The sequence below is a fragment of the Falco biarmicus genome, chromosome 7, assembly GCF_023638135.1.
Source record: "Falco biarmicus isolate bFalBia1 chromosome 7, bFalBia1.pri, whole genome shotgun sequence".
NCBI classification, from domain to species: domain Eukaryota; kingdom Metazoa; phylum Chordata; class Aves; order Falconiformes; family Falconidae; genus Falco; species Falco biarmicus.
Window position 1 is genome coordinate 19,446,082 of NC_079294.1, and position 25,304 is coordinate 19,471,385.

At 37.0% G+C, this 25,304-nt stretch overlaps 1 protein-coding gene across 7 annotated transcripts in view; it reads right to left on the minus strand.

Annotated features, from left to right (window-relative positions):
* FSIP1 (fibrous sheath interacting protein 1) overlaps positions 1-25,096 on the minus strand; it is an 89,803-nt gene extending 64,707 nt beyond the window's left edge. For 3 of the 7 annotated variants that reach the window (XM_056347028.1, XM_056347029.1, XM_056347025.1), the window contains exons 1-10: positions 24,804-25,010; positions 23,694-23,828; positions 22,168-22,357; positions 20,487-20,585; positions 18,911-19,083; positions 17,910-17,994; positions 14,510-14,608; positions 11,420-11,520; positions 10,595-10,702; positions 4,078-4,239 (exon numbers count right to left, since the gene is read on the minus strand). In XM_056347028.1, the coding sequence (XP_056203003.1) occupies positions 4,078-4,239; positions 10,595-10,702; positions 11,420-11,520; positions 14,510-14,608; positions 17,910-17,994; positions 18,911-19,083; positions 20,487-20,585; positions 22,168-22,357; positions 23,694-23,822 (1,146 nt within the window). In that variant the 5' untranslated portion in view covers positions 23,823-23,828; positions 24,804-25,010. The other 4 variants (XM_056347026.1, XM_056347027.1, XM_056347031.1 and 1 more) reach the window with 4 other exon arrangements.
* Between the last annotated feature and the right edge of the window lie 208 nt (positions 25,097-25,304).

The window sequence follows — 25,304 nt, forward strand, 5'->3', positions numbered from 1 at the left end:
AAATACCATCTCCGTTTTCTTTTATTTTCAGGTAGTTTCCCTGTTTTTCAAGCTGGTAACTGTACTCCACACACAGTCTTACACTTCATATTCTTCATCCTACCATTTTCATGTCTCTTTCAGGATTACATTCAACTCAATTTGTTCTTCCCCAGAAATATTAAATAAGACAGAAGCATTTTTAAATATTTAATTAAGTTGGCATCAGAACAAAGAAATGTTTCAGAGAGAAATACAGTTCTGATGAGAAACATTTCCATGTAAAAGAGAACATTAGTCATGGAAAAGCATTCTGAATCCAGCTGGACTCATTGCACAAAAAGATGAATCTGTAACAGCTCAGTTATGGTACTGTAGGATAATTAAAGTCAGTTGTTAAAGATTTCGAAGTCAGAGCATAGTTCCTATACCCTGCCAAAGCATCTATCTGTGGCAGAAGGCAGCTCTCCCATTGAGCCAGTGGTGATCAAGTATTCGCATTTTGAAAGTTATACCTAATGCAATTCTTAGAGGAAAAGAGTGCATAGCTTTATGATACACAACACTAAGCTAATTTTAATTACTTCTAAATTATAAAGGAAAATACAAGCAGATGATTTACACACTAACAATTTTTCCCAATGCTCACCATCACTAATGCATTATATCCTTCTCCACCACAACAGATGAAATCCATATCTGGATTCAGGGAAATCAGAATGAATTTCAGCACAAATTTTTAAAAGAAAGATTAATGTCACTTACATCAGCCTCATCTCCAAAGGAAAGGACATCCATGTTCCAAATCAGACTTGTGTCCCATAACAACTAGACTCATTCAAAATAAATTCTGTGCATTCAGGATTTTTTTCAGCCCTCTCCTGGCACCTTAATTTAAAAAGCCAAACTTTAAAAAAAACAAATTCCTAAGAAACCAGTATTGCAGTGCATTCAAATTTGCACCCCAATTGCATCTGTGCAAACATCTTTATCTAGCAATTAGGTTCATGGAATTTACCTCAGTTAGAGGAAAAGCAGTGATACAATCTAAGCTGAAACTCTGAATAAAAGAAATCAATAGAAATTTATCTTAGACTTCAACAATACTAGACTAGCACTATCAGTTTTGAATACTACAAATTCCCAGTCTCACCAACAAATATTTTGTCTTTCACAGTGTTCACAGAATATGTGTGAGGGTGAATAACTAAGGATAATTGCCACTTATTTAATTCATTCTATTAGTAAGTTAAATGTGTCCCACTTCTAACTGCTTTTACAGAGTGTAACAGCCTTCTAGTGCTGACAGCTCATTTACTTCCTCCTTTAGTTGCTGTGGTCAATTGAAGAAAATTGAAAGTCTTGCCATTAAACGCTGGAAATTAAACCCAACAAAGTGCAGACGACCAGAACTCTTAGTGCCTTTGTCTTGCATGAGGCATTCATGCTAACATATCACAATACAATACCTTCTTTTAGCAAAAGCCATCATTCAATTTATTTCCTCAGACCCTTTCTGGTAGGGTATCAGTTGCCTTTGTTCAGGTAACTCAAAAGACATTGATTACAAAGAATTCTAGTATCTTTTTGTGACCTACCTATTTTCTGATACCAGAACTGATGTTTCAAGAACAAGTTTTTTAAAAAGCAAATTAATTAAAACTTCCATTTTATAACAATATTAGGGGATATTGATCATGATAAACAAGCCTGTTTTAAAATAGCCATGAGCTGCAATGAACTTAGAACAATTTCTTGAAAAAAAAAAAAAAAGTCATTTTTCCTGTCTTTTGACAAGCTCTCTAAACTCAAAATAGTCATTAATTTCTCAGCTACCACTGCACATTACTTCCTGTTTTTTTGAAAAAGCAACTGTTAAAGGAATTTGAAAGCAAAAGGTGTTGAGATTTAACTCACATAACCAAATTCAGAACTTGACCTGTTTTTATTGCTATGTATGAAAAGTGATTTTTTTACCTACCAAAACAAAAAAAAAACATAACCTAGAACACAGGACTAAAGGCTAGACCCGGTATGAAGTTTCCACAGTAGGCTGTCAAGATCAGAAGATCAGACAACTATTTAATCCTCCACTTACCACCCAAAAAAAAAAAAAAAAAGTTAACAGCTGAAATTCTATGTAAATATGAACAGTGCTAGATACAAGCAGATTGCACCTATCGAATCAGACTTCATGAAGAACTTAACACTGGCTTGCCTAAAATCTGGACCACAATGAAACTAAGACAAGCACTAGACACCCTGTCCTCTGCTGAGAGGAGCAGCTCTGGACAAGCAAAGAAACAGGAATGAAGGCACCTCCGGGATTTTGGAGTCAACTGGGAAGGCACCTGGAACTCAAGACACTTCTGGAATTAGAGAGCTGCAGAGTGGGAGGGTCTGCTTTTATTGTTTATTTTGTCGGGTTTTTTTACATTAGTTTTGCATTTATGCAATTAGTGTCTTTATAAATCCAGTTTTAAACAAGTAAAGCCTCCTACTCAATTCAATTTATATTTCTTCTGCTTAGCTCTTTCTCTAAATTTATAAAACCACCTTTAAATAGTCCTATTCTTTGGCAGCCTTTATTAAAATGACTCACATGCTTAAGCTTATCTGAACAACAACAACAAAAAACTAAAAAATTAAAAAAAAAAAGACAAATGGAATCCTGTGTTTCCTGGAACTACAGTGTCTGAAAACCCTTCACATGCTGCAAAGCAAAAGTTGAAGGGCAACTGCTTTTCACTAATGAAGGGCAAATTACAGAATTAATGATCTCTTTTTGGTTGTTAAGTTTAACACTATTCAAAAAGATAACGCATTACTCTTTAATAAGCATACACATAAATGCCAAGTTTCTATTCAAATACGTCTCAGCTTTTACCCGAAAAGGAAGCAACAACCACCACTTGGACAAATGTGCCCAAAGAGAGCTCATTATCATAGGCAGTCGCATTAACTTCAAGCTGATGTCTCACAACCGCGAACACAAATCCAGCAGCAATCATCGGCAAGCTCAGGTCCCTGAACCTGGTTACCGGGTAACTGCACTTCCCTAAGCCATTAACCACTAGAGGGGGTCACGTCTCACACATGCATCCCACTTGGTTAGTTATCAACATCAAGATGCGACTCCTCGGGAACTGTCAAGAGCAACAGCAAATACTACTATAAGTAAAACAAAACCTGAAGTTCAGAAAGAAGTCAATACAAAAAAATGACATTAAAGTGTCTTTAGAAAAAGAAAAAAAACGCACAGGTATTTTAGCCATTCAAAGAGATGTTTTTCATACAAAAAAGTGTGTTTCTCATACACCAGCAACTAAAAACACAGTTTTGCCAATGTACACTCTTACACTATGATATACCTGTTTTGGCTATAAACTTTAAATTTTACAGAAGTAAACAAGTCTTTTGCAAATTAGTGCAAAATAAGAATGGTGGTATTTCATCTTTATTTCCCCCATTATAGCAGGGGCAACATTACTGCGGCAGGGGATAAACTGGAGTCATCTATGCACAAAATTAAAACAATCATTTCTCAGGGCTGTGACCTCACAGGTTCTTAATACTGCTAGCAAGGGGGAAAGACAAAGGCCATACAATTTCAATCTATTTTCTACAGTCTTCAACATTGCTTATTCATCACTTCTTTATCTTTCAGACCATAAGAGGCATTTTTGGAATCCAGAGATTAAAAAAAACTAATTCTAATTCCCAAAGCTGAATTATCATGGGCAATGTCTTGCTATACTCACTAAACCACTGAGGCCCTCATGCAGTTAAAAAAACATCTGAGTTACCAATTCCTGCATATTAAATTTCTTATTGAAAGTGTGGAATCAACAAATGTTAAAAACAAGACAGTCCTTGAATTATATACCACTTAAAATAGCAACATATTATTTTTCCATATGATTTCCGTAGCCAAAGATTTCACTTTTAACACATACATTTGAGAACAAACAGACGATACTAAAGAAAAACACAAAAAGAATTACAAATATAGAGGCATGCTGTATTTTCATTTACATCAGATCTCAACACACACTTCAAACAAGAAATCTGCAACATAAAATCTGTTCTGTACTATACCTGATATATCTGGCTTGAAGGTTTTGAGCAAGAGCTGGAAATTGCAGAAAAATCCCCATCCGATAGCAGTACTTGAAGCTTTATGTCTATCTCATTTAGGTGAAAATCCATCAGTTCAGGTGTATACCCTTCTCCTGGTGCTAGCCAGCCAGACAAATCCTCCTATTGAAAGATACAGAAAATATTTAATCCTCATTCCCACAGGAAACAGATTGTAAAGGCAATTACACATCAAGTGTATTTTTCAAATAAACTGTACTTAAGAACAAAATTATAGTTTTCATCTACCTCAGTGTATAGCTGAAATCTGCCAAATATTCATGCACCTAGCAGACTCAAAAGCAGATGTGGACAGAAAAATTAGAGACATAAATTTTTCATTTTTAAATATAACCAATCAGCAACTTAAATATACATATTTAAAATCCATTTATCTACATCTACATGCATTATTAAAATGTCACAGCAAAAAAGGTGTTGTGTTGACCTAAACAGACTTCTGCTATTATTTTATTTATTTCTATAAAAGTCCAAAGCCTGTATCCTCAATGACTAGCCACTCGGAAGCCCCAAAATGAAATGGCTTAAAGCCAGATGCTTTGCCTCCATGCCAAAGAGCAGATAGGTCCCAAGTTCCCCATCCGTTCTTCTGAAGGTATGCAACTCTCCTGATCAAGTTCTCTTATGCCCAAGAGAGACACTTTGGATAGCTAACCTCTTTTTTTTTTTTAAGTCAAACCTTTAGAACAGCCTCAGGCCATGTATATCGTAACTCCCTTCCATGGATGCCAATTCTTCCCTTGTTGCAATTTCTGTGTATGTTCAGCATGGCAGTCCCAGCTCCCTTTTGAACGGCTAATTGCTTGTCATGGTCTAACCTGCATATAGACCTTGCTGTTCAGTGCTGCACAGAAAGCATCATTTTTAGATGCCACTGACATGAAAATCAATTTAGGAGTGTTGTGCTCTTCTGCAAGACGGAGGAGAAGATAGAGATGAGGAGGAAAGTGTATGGCAGACATAGATCCACCAGTCCTAAGACACAATATACAAAGAATATGCTATACACTCACATCTTCAATGCTAATATGGAAGTGGAAAAGCACAGCCCTCAAACTGCACTGTCCTCAACATCATCCTAAATCACTTCTGTTATGCCTTGTGTCTCAGCACTCCTTGTTTGTACCTGGAGGCACCATATTACAGCTTAAGTCCAAGGAACTGTACAGAGAGTTGACCATATACTGAACTTGAGATAACAAGATATTTTTTGCTTTTTTAAAAGACAAATGCAAGTCAACAGGCATAAAAATGAGACATTCTCAATCACGCTGAACACATCTTGTTAGAATCCCCCAACGAACCTGCATCTCACAGTCTGGCAGCAAATGCAGAGACTCACCTATTGCGGTACACACCCAATCACACCTGTACACTACTCCCTCCTGTCCTCTGAAAGAAGTGGAAGCAACAGACTCCCATGCAAGTCAAAGAAGGAAATAAAACCAGCAGCTATATCTAATAGGACAACTGCTTTCCATCTGATAAGGAGTCAAAAAGAGAGAAAGCCTGATCAAAACCAGACTTGGAATGAAACTGCAGAGGTTCATGCTATGGAAGAAACCACCTGGAGCCAAATCTCAAAATGAGGATACAAGACATAATGTGACACTTGCAACGTATCACCAAAGAAGAAAACATGGCATCCATAGGAAAGTGAAGGAACTGCTCTGAGAGAAGTAGCTGCCGCCCTTCTCCACCCTCAGTGTGCTATCACAGAAACACTGGGAGAGACAGAGCACAGAGTTCTTTTCCTGGTTGTGCTTTACATGACTTTTTCCTCTTGATAGCAGTAACATCTGACTAACCAACATGAATATGTGCTCCTAGCACAGACAGTTGCATGTTATGAGTAAGCTTGGCCCACTTAAACAAATGAGCTTGTATTCACAAACAGCTGCAGGTTCTCCACAGCAACCTGGCACTACTGTCTCACACTCAGGGAAGCAAGTCTGCACAACCACCATTCACCAGGAATGACACTAGAAGATTACATCTCTGTCCTGACTGCAAAGAAACACCAAGTAAGACCTCAGAAGGGCAGCGCAGGGGTGTGGGGAGAGGACATGAGTGTATTGCTGGTTTTCTTTCTTTTTCCTAACAGAAGGAGGCCAGCACCTTGCCCTGAGACTTCAACATCTGTCTTGCAAGGGATTCATGTCCACCACTCCTTTACAGCTTCCAGATTAGTCCTCTGGCTACTCAAGCAGCCACATCCACACAAGAGCAGGAAATATCAGCTTCTAATCACAATACCACTGCTATGAGGTCATTCCTGGTTCATTCTCACTACCCTAAAGCACACTGGCTGCAAAAAGAAAAAAGCATACCCCAAACACCTGTCATAAATTACCTCCATACTAAATAAAATTTTAAAAAAAAAAAGAAAAGGGAGTCATCTCTTTTGTGGGGAAAAAAAATAATCAGTTCTTCTAATGCTGTCTCATACAAGTATGATGATGACACAACTAGTAAGCCTGACTGGACATGACCCGACTCAAGAAGAGCCACTCAGAAATGTCTCTAGAAGCTTGCCAGCTTTGTGGAAGCATCTGTTTAGATGGGACAATGACCATCATAACACAAGTATCCAGTGTGGTACTACACTTGTGCCATGTTAACTACTTTCTCTTAACGAAGAGCACAGTGCAAACACACAAAAATGACTGTACGGGAGTCAGTTAAACTGCAGCTGGGCTCATTAGTTACAGCTCAGTGTCCATATCCCATGCTTTCATATCCCATGCTCCAAGTAACCAAATTACTCCAGTAGCCACTTCACTCCATGGTTAAATGGACTCACACATTCCCTTTTGTATTTTCAAGATGACTTTGCTTGGAAAATAAGCTTCTGTCCTGTCAATGTTTCCCGTGTGTTAACTCAGAACAATACTTTTATAATAGCACAGTCAGTGCTTATTACTGTGGAACATCTGAAACAAATTATACCCCTACAGCTTTGATGGTCAGCATCATTATGTACTTCTAAAATATTTTAAATACTCGTAAAACACTTCTTTAAAAAAAGTGAGAATTGCTGTTTGGATATTTGACATATTTAGTAGTACAAGTCAAATGAAGTTATCTAATCCATGTTCCACTATACAGAGGAATTCATACAACACAGCCAGCTCTGCCTTGATTGATAACCTCCAAAACATTGCTTTAGCCAATGTGGTTGCACCAGCTTTTTAAAAGGCAGAATGAAATCAGAGAAAGGGGCCATCAGCCGGACAGTTACCTGGGCCAGCTTGAAGCAGTCTAGATTACTCATTAGCTGATAATTTCCTTATGATCTTTGTTATAAAGCAGCCACAGGAAATGCCTCACCCATAATATAATTCAAATATGGGAGAGGAAGAAACCATCTCCAGACTAGACAGGTTTAAGTAACTATTATCCTTTCTTTTATTCTCCTTTGGCAGTAGACTTAAGAGCTGTTTTCTTTAAAGAGATGATCTAGTACAGACTAGACTAATCCACAAACTACCATTCCCATTCTTGTCCACTGTATGAAGAACATACAGCAACATACATATCCTGTGTAGTGATCTATTTAATACTTGATATAAACAGTAAAATCTCTATAGATACATGCCCACAGGATAGTGACATGAATCAAATAAAACATTTAGATAAGTGTTATACTTTTCCGTTGCCTTGATGCCTTGAGAATTAGTGGGGAAAAAAAGGCATACATTGCTAGTCAGAATTTGCATTACCTGTTCTGGTTAAGTACCTCTAAATTTTGTCAAGGACACTAGCTTAAAGAAAAAGAAAACCTAAAAACTATGTATTGTGAGAGAAGTCTTTTGCAATCAGTAAAATAATAAATTATTTTAAAAAAGACACTCCTCTCTAGGTCAGAATGCTATGATGTTTACTAACAGAAGGCTGTTTAAAACATCTTCAGATCTTTAAATGTTGATATTTATCAAATGAAGGACCATCTCCTCAAATCGAAACACATCCTTGATCAGGAAAGAAGAACAGAAGAGACAGTATAATTAATCAAACACCAACCTTTCCAACAAGAGGAGGAAAACAAAATAAATAAACAAAAAACATCACAAACCCAACACCACAACCCTCTCCCTACACTTCATTCTTATTCAAAGGCTGAAGTACAATTTCAGCTGAATATTTTTTCACCCTTACATGGGATCATAATGCCAAACTTGTTGCAAGCAGATCTAATAGAATACCTTGAATCTTCTCCTAAATGCGCAGACAAAAGATTAATTAAATAATTAAATAATGATCCAGTGAGCTTTAACTTTGTTCTTCTAATACGCAACAAATTAAAAGTACAATAAAAATCAACTCTCCTAACCAGTAGGTCTACATTAGACCAAAGAGATTTCCACTGCATTTTCTTAAACACTAAACCACACCTGCCAAGCCAAACATCTCTGTGCAATGTCATTAACTGCTGAGCATTTTACAGATAAATAAGTCAACCTGCAAGCTTACTGTTCATGCCCACAAATATTAAATAAGCTATGCAAAGCAAGGGAATAAACATCAGGACAACAGGAAAACTGGTGCAATCTTACAGAAGTTGAAGTTTTTAATCTCATGAACACAAGTACTCATTGTGACTGATAGTTTAAACCTTTGCATACCAATGATCAGCAGAGGTTATGTCTTCTGTGCTTCTACTTTATGTTACTAACTGTGAAAGAACAGTTACTTTTAAAATACTGCACATTTATATAATCTTAGTAATTTGTCCATTAGGTTTTCCTGACTGATATGGACAGACTCCACTTTTATCTGCCCTACAAAGCTCCGAAAATACCAAAACATAGTGTACATTTACTAGTTTCCCTAGATTAAAGTTTTGGACCACAGACCAAATGAGTTTCAATCTAGAAATCACACTGAAGTTGGGTAAATTGCACATTTGTTTAAGGTCACAAACCATGGGTTGGTTAGTTCTCTGTTTCCATAACCAGTTTGGATTCAGATAATGATAATCTTGAGCTCACCTCCCTACCCCATATCCTGAAATGGTAATTTATAAGGACAGATTTTAGACTCATTTTAGAAAAGAGTAATGAAGAGAATCACCTCTTGGATGTCTTTACCTCCTTATTAGAAAATAACCCAAAATAAAATAGGGGAAGAGATAATTTTAAAAAATAATACATTGTATTTGCTTTTGTTTCTTTCTCTCACGCCTAAGTTCTTATTTAACATACTGAAAAATAATTTAGTCCAGATCATTTTTAGCTATATACATTAAACATAAACAGGACCTTGGATATATTTTGTTCATTCTACACAGAGTTCACATCTTTCTTCTTAGGCACTGTGATTCAGTGTATACTTACAAATGCTGTGAAAAAATTTGTAACATTAACTATAGATGTCACAATGTACACTTTATGTAAAACAATTTAGAATGATTATCTAATTTCTTGACACAAAGCAAGCATTTTCCCAATATTTCTTCTTGTTTATTAAAATGCAGGTTTCTTGAAGCATTATATCAAGTTTACATGTTTGAGGATGTTCATTCTGTGAAAACATGTATCTTTAGCATGTTTAATAACATATATAGTTAAAAAGTACTGTAAGTTCCTAGCAGAATTCATTTTTCAAACTAAATTTTATCTTCCCATCCTGGCAGCCTTATGATCACTTCTGAAAAACAGAGGCCCCAAGAACACCTTCACTATAATAGTCCCCTCAAAGCAGTAAGAAATAAAGACCATCTGCTAGTAACTGGGAGATCAAAAGACCGTTTGATGTCTTTATGTTACTGGGAATCATTTTGTGGCACAGACTCTCCTAGAAGCTGTGACTGGTGGGACAACCAAGCATTTTTTTACTCTCTATGGGGAAAGGTATTTCTATCTACTTCAGCTCTTGCTATCCACTGCAGTATGCAGACTGTATGCTGTTTAACAACTTTACGTTAAAGCATAAATGCCTAATACTTAAGCAGACTTTGGCTCTTCTGTATACTTTTAAGACTGAGTTGGAAGCTCCACAAAGATATGTTATCTTTCTAAATGGACACATAAGCTCCATATTTCCCCAACTGTTACATTCTGAAGTTCATGTCCTCACAAAACTCTTGGAGTTTTTTATAAGTAGTTGCTGGCCCTTCTACCTGAGGCTAGCTACTCAGATTGATAGGCCCCAACTTCACTTTTTATGTAAAGAAAACAGGTCATTGTCTTCTAAGTGTGCTTCTAAGGCTCCTTCCACTGTGTCTAACTTTTAAGTTCTGCTATTTTTCTGAGGCCAAGTGTGTCCAAGTGTTGGTAAAATGAACAAAGCCACCAATGAAAATTCATTCTTGGAAACAATGCCAATTGGATTTGTTCAGCTATTCTCTCGCATCTCAGCAGATTAGTTCATGGTAGGACTAAAATCAAATCAAATTTAGATTTACGACAAAAATAAGCCAAATACAACAGGACCGGACAAATTAAAGTTGCCATACCTCAAGACCTTGAAATTCAATTCCATCTTCTGTATCCTTCAATAGTTCAACTAGCCTTTTCCTTTCTCTCTCAAGCATAACAACCTGGTTTCCTGGATCTTTTGCTAGCTGAAATATTTAGAAAAATAAAAAACAGACTTTAGAACTCCATTAGCTCAAACAGCACCAGAACAAAGATTTTTAAAGCTTGTCAAATTAACATCCAAATCTTGCTTATTGGCATAATAGAAATTATCCCTCTGACAGAAAAATCTAGCAGCCTACATATAATAAATTGATAATCTTGTAACAGTCTTTGACATAGCAGGAAGGCAGATATTTTTCATTGGATGAAAAATCATTATAGCTACTAGGTCTTACAGAAAAAAAAAAGGGGGGGGGCATGAAAATCAAGACATCTATTTTCTGTCATACAGAAGTCCTCTGTAAATAAGGGTCCCACACCTACTATACATGAACAATCTGCATACCTATGCATAAGAACACCTGCCTTTAACTTCATGGGAAATACATTTAAGGAAAGTCTTAGGAGATATTTGCCTTCAAAACAAGCTATACCTAGGCACAAACAGAATAATTTTATTTCCAGTACTCTAGCAAATTCATAGAAGCAGTATTATCCCCACCAATATGAACATTCAGGATGAGAACTATCTTATACAATACTCCACTATGAACAACACTTTTTACAGCAAGATTTTTTTTCATTTATGCCTAATTAGCTTTTAAGTTCCTGGTTTAAAAAAAAGTCTTCAGAAATACTTATATACTATTTTTTAGTTAACATTTACCAAAATGTTTATGAAGTTATGCTTTAATGCTTACCTCAACGTTCTTTTTAATGAAATCCTGATTGCCTTTATTTTTGCTATGCATGTTTTCTGCTTGATTAAGAAATTCATTTCTTTCTAATTCACTTGGGTAATCTGAAGTTTGAGGAAGAAAAGTTGCTAAGTTATGATCATTCCTTTTCTGATTCAATGAGCACTATAATAACAGCAATCCCATTTAAATCTTTAATAAACATATAAAGTGGATAGATAAACCTTTTATATGCTGTTTTCATTATTTATATAACCTATATTGCTATATTTAAAACATAACTATTGTCAAAATCTAATCTCACTTTTAAGCTTTTATTATATGAGATCACTCAGTGTTGCAAAGGCTAAAATACTTTTGGATTCCCGACCTCAAAAATGTTAAACATGGTGGCTTTAAAAGCCACAGCATTCCTTTGAACCCTATCATTGTTTCAGTTTTATCATCAGTACAAAATCAGACAATAGTTTTTTTGAAAACCACAGAACTATTTGGAGACATATCAAGTACATTTTTTAAAATAAAACAGCTGAAGAACAGATGATATAGTTGATATTATTATAACACAGCTTATAAAACATTTTTTTAAAAAAATAAAATTCATCATAGAGCTGTAAAGCTACTAAACTGCCACATGATATTCTGACAACATCACATGTATGGGTTTTTTTCAACAATGGGTTTCTATCCATCATACAAAAATGCGTACAAGTTCTGTTTTTCAGAGACTTTTACCAGTTTTAAAACAGCAATTCCCTTTACAAACAACAAATATATATCATATTAAATAAAAATTCTAAGCAAATACAACCAACTTCTAAGTCTCAAAAACTACTTCAAAAGTAGGCATGGTACATTTTACTTTTATGGAAAGTAGAGAATTGAAAAATAGGTGGGGTATTTGCCTACAAAACCCCCAATTCAACATGTTAGATAACAGAAGATAGACTACGGAAGTTTACATGGAAGTAACTACTTCTCAGAGTGAGGAGATTGAAAGCAGACTCCCAAAGCTGTTAAATAAATTTCATGTATCCTTTTACACGCTATGGATAAAAAAATCTGTGTAACATTCTTACCAACCAGACTTACTCTCAAATTGCAAATAAACCCTAAAGGACTGAGGTGTTGGATCTGACCAAGAACACCCTGCCACAGTTCAAATGCACAACTGTTTACTGAGAGCATTCCAAACTATCTATAACATTACCAGGTAACATCCCGAATCTATCAAGGAACTGGATCATTTAAGAATTTACCAGTCAATATAAATATGGCAACTTCTATCCTGAAATGAGCAAAACACCACACCAAACACCAACACAACATGCAACATACATGTAACGTTACTTCTAAGCTACTCTAATGTAGAATAAGCTTTTTTTTTAGAGGGATGTATCACACAGAACAACTCAGAACATTCAATAAAGAAGGGACATACAGGGATCACTGGGACAAGGAATACTCTGAAGATCGCCATGGGTAAGTAAAAGAGAGGCTGCAGCTCAACAAATTTTGCATATGAGTTTTGGTAGCTTTGGTACAAATTTCAAAGATTTGGTACAAATCTTGATGAGGCTGCTAAAGTAATATTATAAAACTAATAAATACATGCTTCTTCACAAGTTAAGCTCCTCTTGTTCAGGGTCTGTCTTTATGACAACTGTTAGACATCCAAAAGCCACCAAAAACATGTCTTAGCTATTCAGAAACTATATCAAAAGTGTCCAGAAGAAATAGTAAAAGTCAGTTCAATAATTTATTGTTCTAAGTTCTCTCCATTACATGTGTTCCCACACCAGGAGAATGTAGAACATCTCAAAATGGTGCAAACAACAGCAACTCCCAACCATGCCTCTACCAGGAACTTCAGAAGTCATCGCTGTCCTGCATACTAGCAATGAAACCTGCCATTGCTATTCAAGTACACTCCAGCACAACTCAGAAATTGTGAAGGTGGAAGCTGAGAGTTGAGCTTCGTTTTAAGGGAGGAATGAAGACACATGGCAGGAAGACAAAGAAATCAAAGCACAGTGTTGCTCTGACCCAGTGTGAAGAACATTTAATAACACAGAGGTAACATACTGATGAACTAAGACAACTGATAAAACGATAAGGGAGCTGAGGTCCAGGTTTAAGAATTAAAACATACAGTCACATTCTAAAAAGTGCAGAGTTTCTGCTGCCATCAATGGCTCAACCTTAAGGAATGCCTGTGTATTATGTCCTTGTCATGTTAGCCAGTCACCAGGAAGATAGAGTCATTCTGTTTACATAGAATGGTAGATGACAAAGAAATAAACAATTGCAGCTGATAGCAATGGCAGCTGAAGCTATTCTTCTTATGTCACAACACATGCGAGAAGTTACTCAACCATACAAATTTGAATTTCAAATAGGGAAAGAACAGAGGCACAAAAGCACAATTCCATTTATTTTAAAATGTTGGACACACTACACTAGTACCAGCATCTGAAACCTCTATACGGTGCACATAAACAAGTGATGTCTAAAAGAATCAGTACAGATGTTTCATTTTTGCCAGAAAGTACTTAATCCATAAAAGCAATGCAGCCTTTACAATAATCACCATAACAAAACATAAAGTTGTACAAAGATCTAGGTTTCTCACAATGTCCATACAAATTTCCCCTAAAAACAGAAGTTACAGAACAGTTGAAACTGTACACAGCACCACTCTTCATTTTTAGATGGTTTCTTGAATATAAGCCTATTAATGAAAGTTGCAGTACCTTAGAATAACAGCAATTACAAGTTTTTAAAGAATTTCTGTGAAGAACCAATGATTCATTTTACAATGAATCGGTTACACACCTCATCATTTTACAATGGAAGATTTTTATAAACAGAAAAGTAAGTTTTCTTAGCATATCAAATAAAACATTTTATAAGTCACAAAAAATTATTCTCCTTTATCATTTGTAAAATAAAAACTGTTGCCATTCCACTAAGCAGTCTTGCTTTTTCTGATTTCATTGGCCTAGCCACAAAGGCCAAGTCATCTTTATCAACCCTTGTACATGTTGTTTTGCCATATCTCGAAATATAAACTACACAATTAATAAAGCTTACCATGATTATGGTGGGTTTCATGGCAATCATAATCTTCTGGATTAATTTCTGTGTGAAATACTGAAGTACATATTTCATCTTCATTAGCATGGGAGGGATCTGCAAAGAATTTTTTCAGTAAAATTTAATTAAAATTTATTTCAAGAAGATCTAGTTTCATGTGTATCATACTATAAGGTCTCACATGTGAAAGTTAAAAGGAATTTACCTGGGTAAGTTACATAACCACCACATTTCTCAAGAAATAAAGACAGGGTGAAAGTATAAGGTGTCTCATGAATAGTTATGCTGTTTCACATGGCTGTGTTTTGTTTTTAGCAACTAGTCCCCATACAGAATAAATGATTGCATTCTAGAAGATACAGCCCAAGGCCCTAAAGTTCAAAAGCCTCTACAGACACCATGTGGTAAGTCATCTAGAACTTTGAATGAGAATAAAGTATCCACGTTTTCACAGCTGGTGTCTGCCTGTGCATGAATTATTAGACTTCCAGTGGCTTATGTCAAGGTTATAATCTAGGGGGGAAAAAAAGTGTTCAAACATCCTAGCATGCAAGAGTTATTTCAGTTACTCAAATAAAATATCATGACTGATTTTGACACATATCAACTGAAAAGTATAAGTTAGACCATTAACTTGCAGTCTATACACTTAACCACTTATAGAAAAGGACTTCTTTGCAAAGAACCATATATATCACATATGAAAAATGTGTTTTTCACAATGAAAAAAACAACCAACATCCTGTAATAATGAAGTTTAGTCGATTCAACTGAAAGTGTGGTTTTGTTACACAGAATACGGAGGAATGAATTTAAGGCCCTTTAACTCCTAATTTACATTTTTGCCATGAGTATGTCAGCAGGTTTTTTTATGCCTGAAAGGCTGGGACACAAATTATGAATTGCATTCCATTTCAGTATCAACCAGGGTAGCTGTCAGGGCAGTCATTTAAATAAATAATTCCTGAAAAGTAAGGCACCGGCATGTCACAGAAAACTCAAGATAAAGATCAAGCTGGAGGAAAAATATAAATCGAAACTATGCAGTTTTGCCTGTACGGTACACCAGAACCCATCTGATGTGCATTATCTCTACAGCAAGGAGTTACCTTTGAAATAAAACAGGAATTGAAGCACGAATTCATTAACCAGTCTTGCTTGCTTACTGGTTTTTTACTATACCCTGACACCTACTGGAGACTTCTTAAATATCACACATGTCAAGTTCTGTGTTCTTCCTTTAATAACCCAAACTTTAGCACAGAAATAAAAGGTTACCTTGTAATAATTTTTGTTTAAATGTTTTAACCACACATTGCTGCCATTATTATGCACATATTTCCAACATTCAAGTTGAGATTGTTGCTCAACAATAACCATGCAGATCTCAAATCCTTGTTCTCTTCCAAACAAGAAAAAACAAGATGCACCACAATTTGGTTTCCTTTCAACTGAAGTAAGTATACTGATGAAGGACAGGATGCAAAATGTGTATATGACTGACACATCTCTGAGAACTCCAGCACCAGAGCATTCAAACAGCAGATTTTTTTTAAAAACACACTTGAGCAGGTATGACACGGCCTGGTTTTGTTCCCCCTGCCCCTCCCCATAAAGACACTGTGATCAGAATGTCTACAGTTTGTTCCAGTGTCTCCCGCAGCAGGATCCTAGGCACAGAAAGAAAAAGGACATTTAAAAATACCCACTGTTTTCCTTTTCCAGGTCTCTATGAGCATGCACATCCTCTGTGCGTTCCTGAAGAAAGTTATCAATACTTCAGTCAGAACACGCTTCAATGGCTTTAGAACTCCAACAGAATTGGGTCCTTCCGACTCAGTAGAGAAAACATTTCTAAGTAGTTTTTTAACTTTTCTTTCGCAATTCTATCTATAGTTTTACATTATTGGTATTCACTGTAACTTTGATCATAGTCTTTTTTTGTTATGTATCACATTTCACATTTCTCTGTGTCATTATATGTTTACTTTTCCTATTAAAGAACTCAATCCTTCATTAGTTATTTATCTGCTTTTAATACAGCTATAGAATTTGCTGGTTTAAATGCTATTTAAGATGGAATTTATTTTTATTAAAAGAGTAAAATGAAAAAAAATATTTTTATTGGTGTGTTCATTTCTACTTTGAATATTTTTGTCTTTATTGTCATATCATGGTAAAACTCATAAACTATCTTATCAGACTTCCTGGTCTTTTCTTCCTAGGAATAGTCTGCTAGCATGTCTTTAACATTTGCTTTAAAATAACTGCCATCTATCCTAAACTTCTTCTCCTAGAATTCTCAGGAAAAAAGCTGATAAAAAAAAACTAAGTTCATGTTTCATATTCACACCTTTTCCTTAGAATCACACTTTATATGATTTGATGATCCCTTTTACTCAAATTCTCTCTCACATTTTGAATCTTAAGATTCTTTTAGAAGTGAATTAAATGCAACATAATCAGTATCAAATTTAACGTAAATGACACATACTCCTTTTTGGACCATTTTCCAAGACTTGGGCTGTGCACGCATCTTCCTGTATTACTTTCCAACATATAACTCAGTAGTTTGTATCATAATTTGGTCCCATTCTTTTGGTTCTTCTGTTAACAATTCCTAAAAAAGCTTGGGGTCTCCCCTCCCTCTGGACCTGTCATATTATGAGATCCTTACCATGATATTGACATTGCATCCTTCTCACTCTCTCACCCATCTCCATATGAAAATGTTCTCCAAGATACATGTGTGGCAGGGCCCACATCCTTAGAACTTCTAAGTAACATTTTTAGGCCTAATACTTTTTAATTGCCTGACCTTCCTACACCAAGTACTCCAGCCTGACAAACCCTCTATGACCACCAGCAATCACACATCAGTAACTTCATAATTTTGTTTGTTTACCACAGCAATTTTGAATTCCTCACTTAATGCCAAATATTCAAAAATGGTAAAGACGTCAAGTTTTTCAGCAGGTTTCCACTCTTAACTTTCCCTATACCTGCTATCATTAATTTATCGATGTTATCAGTCATGAGCCCTTCCTGAAATATCTGTTTGCCATCAACTTTCAAAATGCAAGCTTTATTTATCTGGATTTGTACCCTTCTAGAGTCACCAGTTCTTTGGAAAAAATGCAGTTTCTATAAACAAAATTAAAAGTACAACTTCTACATTTGTGATAACGCAAACATTATTTCAGTTAATGTTTCAAATATTTCCTTGATGTACTTTTACATGTGAAGACTATTTTATTGTAAGGGTCTGAAAGCTTTATTTCTATAATATCCAACAAAAATATGAGTTTTAATCAAAATTATATCAATAATTATATCAAAATTAAATCAAAATTATAACAATAATTATATCAGGGACTTACTTCTCTTTCTTACTTACTAGCTGTATCCTGCCATGATGAGTTCAAAGCTAAAAAAAGTTTTGTGTTTTCTACCTCCATCTGGCTTCCAGTGGTTCTGATAGACTATTCAAAAGAAATAAAGCATAAATATACAGATACATACATATATTCACTTCAAATACTGTAAAGCAAAATATGTTGTCTGCTTATCAGGTCTAATGAACTCAGACCCTATTAAAATTCCTTGTTCAGTGGCAACATTTACTTAACACTTTATTTTCTTCTCAAGACTATCTGAACAATCAATACTAAAGTTATGATAAAGACATGGTGGAGCCTCTGTTATATATTGTCTCTTACATGAAAACACATTTCACAGGACAAAGTTCTGTGATGTATATATGGTTCTGAATCCAAATCCACAGAAACTACAAGATGCAGTCCAATCAACTGCAGTCATGTCTTCACAACAGACATTTGTACTCACGTAAATTGTACAATGCCTAATCTCAGAAGAAATACTAACTCTCATGTTTCAAGGCTTAAACTGATATTTAACTGCCAGAGACCAGGATAGGAATAATGTGAAGAAATTTGTGCTGTAGTATTTTTACAGCTTCTTCAGGCAGCATCTCTAATTTCTTCAATAACAGACAGTACTGAAATAGATGGGCCTAAGAATGGTCACACTAGAGCAGAATAAAAAGTCCTGAGTTCATAAGCATTACCTCTTGTCATGCCTTATCATACCTGCAAGTAGCAAGCTCAAGCATTAACACTAGTTATGCTAGTAAACCACATCTAGACAGCCGTGTATTTGGCTGTTGGTCATCTCAGTTTTTAAGGACCACAGCCTTCTTTCAAAGCCAGCCAAGCCAATATATTAAAACCTATTCAAAGGTACTTTTTAAGATCCATTTATTCACTTTGATCAGCCAACTGAGTTATTTAATAAAACAATGTGCCTGTGAAATATGATAATCCTGGAAGACAGTACTCTGAGGTATACTATTTACAAAATAGGCAGAACACTTCTAACCTGAAGTTCTTCCCAGAGCTTTGCCCTCATTTCTTTGCCTTTGTTTTTAATTGCTCTCTCTTTAAAATGTATTTTTGCCAGTATTTTGTCAAGTTCATTCATTTTCTTCCTAGATGCTTGAATCTGAGGATCTACATCTGTTTCTTCAGAATATTCCAGGTTGGAAGAGTTTGCTGTAGAATATGCTTAAAATTAATGCTAGCTTGAAGCATTTCAAAATTTTTAAAAAAGCAAAAGTAAAAAGCAGTACAAGTAATTTGATAAAAACCATAAACAAGAGTACAATTATTCTCAAGCATATATATCATGTTCAGTTCTAAACCAGTTCGTAGCAGGGAAAAACACAGAAACCTTTATAACAGAATGCTGAATCAAACCGAGCTGCAACAGTTGGTTATGGTGTGGGGGAGGAAGAGACCCTGAATTTTGGGCAAGTTATTAAATTCAAATTTATAATGGAAAAGTTTCAACATCTCTGCAGTATCATCAAAAATTACAGACAAAATAAGCTTTAAAGTCAGAAATAATTTCTTTAGCCTGACCAGTAGAATACCTGTTGAAATGTCATTTATTAAAACTAATAATTCTGGAGTTGAGAGAGACTCAGTAATATCTCTACTTTCAAATCTTACAGAAGTTTCAGTCTTGACTTACATCTCAGCCAAACAGATTCTGATATCGGTTCTAGAAAAATGTTGTTTTGAGAAATACAAGCAGTGATAAATTATGGAAAGTTCCATTATTTAATTAAAATAGATTTCTCTATTGCCTCTTTTTTTTCCTGAACATGCAGATCACAATTTTGATTACTTTTGGCTTTTCCCCTTCCTATAGCATCCTCATGCTCTGCCCTCTCTTCTGGTCAAAGTTAGCTTTCATAGCAAGAGCAAACACTTGTAGTGCTGTCCAGTTCCCAGAGACTTCCAAGTTTTGGAGTCCAGCAATACATTTCCATTTTCTTGTCTTTTGATGTCAAATGCCTTACAAACCCATGGATCTCAGGCATTTACTATGATGCATTGGTCTACTTCATACCAATGAAAGAGATGAGTAATACAACAAGGGGAGAGCTATAAAAATCTAACTGAGCTCCAGGGAAGCCCCAAGGACAGAAGTTAAAAAAAAAAAAAAAAGAGTACTTATTCCAACTGGCCTGAGCCCAGCAGTTGATTCAAACCTAAAACTACTGAGTGAAGCTTTGAAGTTGAGTTATGTCCAATTTCTGTTCTGAAACAATGAGTATTACCTCAGATGACCAGCACAGATGCACTAGATAGAATCACCACTGGATTCTGCCTTTTGGCTGAATCTATCCAAAACTCAAATACTACCATATCATTAGAGAAAGTGAATATCCTTTAATAAAATAACCTTTAAATAAAAAATTCATCCAACACTTCTTGAATATCATAATGCATATACATTTTTAGTTTGTAATTTTTTTTATAACTATATAATATACACTCAAATACACTATGCTCCCAAACTCTCCTAGAAGGATTAATGAAAGGTGGGTGGGGTGGAGACAGGGAAGGTTTTATTGCACTGTTCATTTTATACACCTGAAAAGTAATACCTGCTTTTGCACTACTTAGTTTTCCTTGGGAAGGTTCACAGAATTCCAAAGTCTGTGTTCCCATGCTATCATCTCCAGAATCCAAATCAAAGATACATCCTGAAAGAACACAGGAAAAAGCTTTTCACAATAAAATAGACATAAGATAAACTTTTAAATATACTGTTTGAAATGTTAACAATTAAGAAACAAAAATACATTTTTGTCAGTTAGGGATCACCACAGAGCCTTTGCAGTGGGTTACTGTTTAAAAAACTGTATGTGCTAGTACACCAGGACTCATGTTCAACACAGAAGCAGGAATCAAGGGATTTCTTTTGACGCCAATTCTGTCATGAAATTTTATCTAAACTTGAAGAAGGTATCCAAACTTTCTGCTTCACATACCGGCCTTTGCTCCTCTGATTTTAAATAGCCAGAAGTTCTAGAAAGTTAATTTATTACCATTTATAGAATTCCACAAGAATGCCATTTGAAGCACTTCTAAAAATGCTTTCATTAAAACGAGATACTGCATATTTATATTAAATTATATTCTTAGTATTAGCATTGTTCAGTTAAATGCAATAACTTACAACCATAATCTCCAAATTTTTGGACTGGTGGACCATTAATAGGATACAAAGTCTCTAACAAATGATCATGATCTCTGTGAAGTCTGATAAAAACACCTTACTGAAAACACTTTCTAAGACAGTTCCATGGAACACATGCACATGGTTTGTCCTGATCCTTGAGGTAATCACCAAGGTGCGGGTCACAGCTTAGATGCCACAAGACATATGCTGTAGTGGCAACAGTAGTAATAACACATTTAGAATTATAGAATCGTTCAGGTTGGAAAAGACCTCTAAGATCATAGAGCCCAACTGTTAACACAGGACTGACAAGTCCATCACTAAACCATGACCCTAAGCACCACATCTATGCATTTTTTAAATATCCCCAGGAATTCTTATTCTACCACTTCCCTGGGCAGCCTGTTCCAACACTTAACCACCCTTTCAGTGAAGAATTTTTTCCTAATATCCAGGCTAAACCTCCCCCAGGAGCCACTTGGGGCCATTTCTTCTTGTCTTGTTGCCTGTTATCTGGGAGAAGAGACTGACACCCAGCTGCCTGCAACCCCCTTTCAGGTAGTTGCAGAGAGCAATAAGGTCCCCTCTGAGCCTCCTACTCTCCAGGCTGGAACACCCCAGTTCCCTCAGCCACTCCTTATAAGACTTGTGCTCCAGACCCTTCACCAGCTTCAATGTCCTCTGGACACACTCCAGCACCTCAAAGTCCCTCTTGCAGTGAGGGGCCCAAAACAACACAGGATTCGAGATGTGGCCTCACCAGTGCTGAGTACAGGGGGACAATCACTGCCCTGGTCCTGCTGGCCACACTCTTTTAGACACAAGCCAGGATGCTGCTGGGGCCACCTGGGCACGCTGCTGGCACATGTTCAGCCGGTCATCAACCGGCACCCCCAGGTCCTTTTCCATCAGGCATCTTCTCTTCACTATCCTGAATCCCATCTTTGAAAGAAGTCAAGGTATAGATTTTGACACTTCCTTCTCTTCTAGAATTTTACCTATTTGCATCCTCTTTTGCCTCCATCAACAAAATTTTACTGAAACTATACAGACATCATGTTTGGTCTAGCCACAACACAAGAAAGCATTAGCCATTCCCACACCTGATAACTCATTGGGTTTCAGTATACACATGTGAAGAAAGACGGTTGTACTCTCCACTATGGTTTGCTGATCTGTTCTTACTTTCCTGACATCAGATTTCTCTCTGTCATCACCTTTGTTTTCTTCTGGACAGCAGTCTTCTAGACTGCCTCTTTGATGACTAGCAGCCAAAGTGACAGGTGAATCAACCTATGAAATGCAAATTAATTACTACCATAAAAATAGAAATCTTCCAGGGGAAAAAAAGATAATCGGAATTTATTATATACCATCACAAAGGCTAACAACAATTCTATACAATACTGCAGAGTACTTAAATAAAAGAACCATTTTCAGATTTGATACAGAGTTCTGTTTCTTAGATATCACATTGATTCTCAAGCTCGTCATTCCACAGACTGCCAGATTTGGAATTGCCAAGGTAAGGAATGATTCCAAAGGTGTACGTCATTTCTGCTGCAGCAGACGGCACAGCCAACTAGTTCAGAGTCTGTGTGTACAACAGCACCATCCATTTCCTGACACCGTAAGTGCTCTGCACCAGGTAGCATCCCAATCTCTTGCTCATACTATATTTATAGTCTAATTTAAAGGGCTGAAAAGCTTCTGCTTCACTCAATCTCAAGAGATAAAATTTTCATGTAATAGCCTATGATGCTTAGGTCAGAACTTGGATTCAGAGTTATCTGATGCTAACCTTAATACCTGACTGTGAACCTATAAAAAAAATACTTCTGTGAAGCATCTAGGTATGAGCCCATTCTACAGACAGGTGAACAGAGGTTCAATACAATTGGACTAATCCAAGAAAATCAATCTAAATCTCAAATTCCCAAGTCCCAGTTCCTACAACCCAACAACCATATCATACATCCCATTCCCAAAATTAAGTTAATACCCAATATTAATTTGCTCAGAGGATGGATGAACATCTACTCCCAATGGACTTCGTTGAATCTCTGGAGCTGACATATTTCTTGGAATACTATGAAATATTTTTTTTAAACTTGATTCAAACACAACCTGAGACCACCTTACAGTCAAAAATTCAACTTGTGAGGATTGCTCAAATGCTTTCTTTTAATAAGCAAAATATTTTTTATTCCAACTTAAATTTAAAAGCACAAATGGGATGGAAGTGGAATTATATACATACTGGCTTATGCATCAACAGCCTATAGCTGTGTATCTACACATTGTTACCAGAATGTCAAAAGTTTTTTTCTTAAAATTGAGTTTATTTAATAATCTGGTTAACTGTAAAGACAACCATGTTTTCTAGGTTGTAGTACTGAATAACCCTTTTTGTGGCAAATAAAAGTAGCACAGGTTCAGAAAAATGAAATTAAACATCATTCCACGCATGCATAGGGAGCACCCCACATTCATGAACTTTCCCATAACCCCTTACAGCACACCTGCAGAGCCAGAACTCTACATGAAGCTAAAAAGCAGAATCTTACTTCTTTGGCATTCTACTAAGAAGAATTAGGCATAGAGTTTCTAACCCAATGAAAAGAATTACCTTTGGCACACATGGCTCTGGTGTTAATAATTCCAGGGATGTATGTAAAGATCTACAGATAGGACAGGCTCTTGAGCTACATGCAGGCCTCCTTGAAATTTTATCCAAGCTCACCCTTGTAACATCCATTATGACCTAAAATTGGGAAAAAAAACCAAACACAACCTTCCAATCTGTCGGTTTCATAATAAAGCAACACAAGCACAGTAATGTTTCAGATACAGATTAAAAAAGTTTCAAATCCTTTCTAGCAATTTGAGAGGTTCTTCTAGAATAGCCTAGCTTGCCACTCAAGTATAATTTTTTTAATGTTTGTACAAAAACATATTCGTATCATCAAGCCAATCAGAGTATTCAAATTTGCTTAGTGTCAAAGAAACTTCAAATGGCTTAAATATTAAAAGTAATCTCACAACAAAGGAAACTGCATAGCTCTGGTTGTTTTTTTAAAAAAAAAGCATGGGACTGGCAAAGTTGGCATCAACAAAAGAGTGAGGGTATGTTATAGACATTGTAAACATCTCAGATAAAGCAGCCGAAAGCTTTTTATAGTCGGTAGTTGTAAGCGGAGGGAGCTCCTGAATCCAAAGAGTCACTTTCCCAGTCCCAATTCAGTTTTGAGTTTTAACAACAGAAACGCATGGCTTTCTGCAAAAAACGGCGTGAATTCACGTGAACTAGACACGCGAGTATGTGACAGGCACTGGTAATTTTCAGAAGGCCCAAATGAATACAAACGTTTATTTCAGTCCAAGAAACCGGGACAAGCCGCCTCCCGTCTGCGGGTCCGTAACGCGACACAGCGCGGAGCGGCGGGAGCGCAGAGCGGGCAGCGACACCCCAGCGCTCCCGGCTCCCGCAGCGGCGCCCCCGCCCCCCCCCGCGGGGGCAGCCCCGAACCCACCGACCCTCGGGCGAGCCGGGGCCGCCCCCAGGCCTCTGCCAACGGCGGCGCCCGAGGGCTGTTACGGGCTTCTTTCACTTTCGCGGGGCGGGGGGAAAAGTGAGTGCAAAAGACCCAAAGTAACATAAACGAAGAAGCCAGCGATAAGCAACAGGTGGGCCCCAAAGGAACAATAAACCAAACGCACACACGAACAATAATCTCACAAGAGGTTTCAACCGGCAGCCGGGCAGCCCGCCCTTTCCCGTGCCCGCAGGAGGAACCCCGAGCGCTGCCCCGACGGGGCTGCTGTCCGGCAGAGCCGCAGCTCCCACAGCCCCACGTGGCGGGAGTGCGGGCGGCGCCCCTCCCCGCTCGGGAGGGCCTGTGGCCGGTACCCCCGGCAGGGCCCGGCACCCCCGTGGCCGCCCCGTCCTTACCACGGGAGGGCGGCAACGCGGAGGCCAGCGGTGGCAACAGGGCCGCCGCCGCTGCCGTTCCCATGACGACCAACTCACTGAACTCTCGCGGTAGCTGCATGGCTCCGCCTTCAATTGAGGCGGTACCATCGGGAGGTGGGGGAAGAAGAGGGATAATGCGGGAGTTCTTCTTAGCTTTTTTACAGGGATGCAACTGTCATCCAGCTTTCCCTTGCTTAGGAAGTCTGAGCCATTCTGTAACCCCACAGAAGCCTGTCTTCTGCGTCATGAGAGAGACAAATGCTCCGT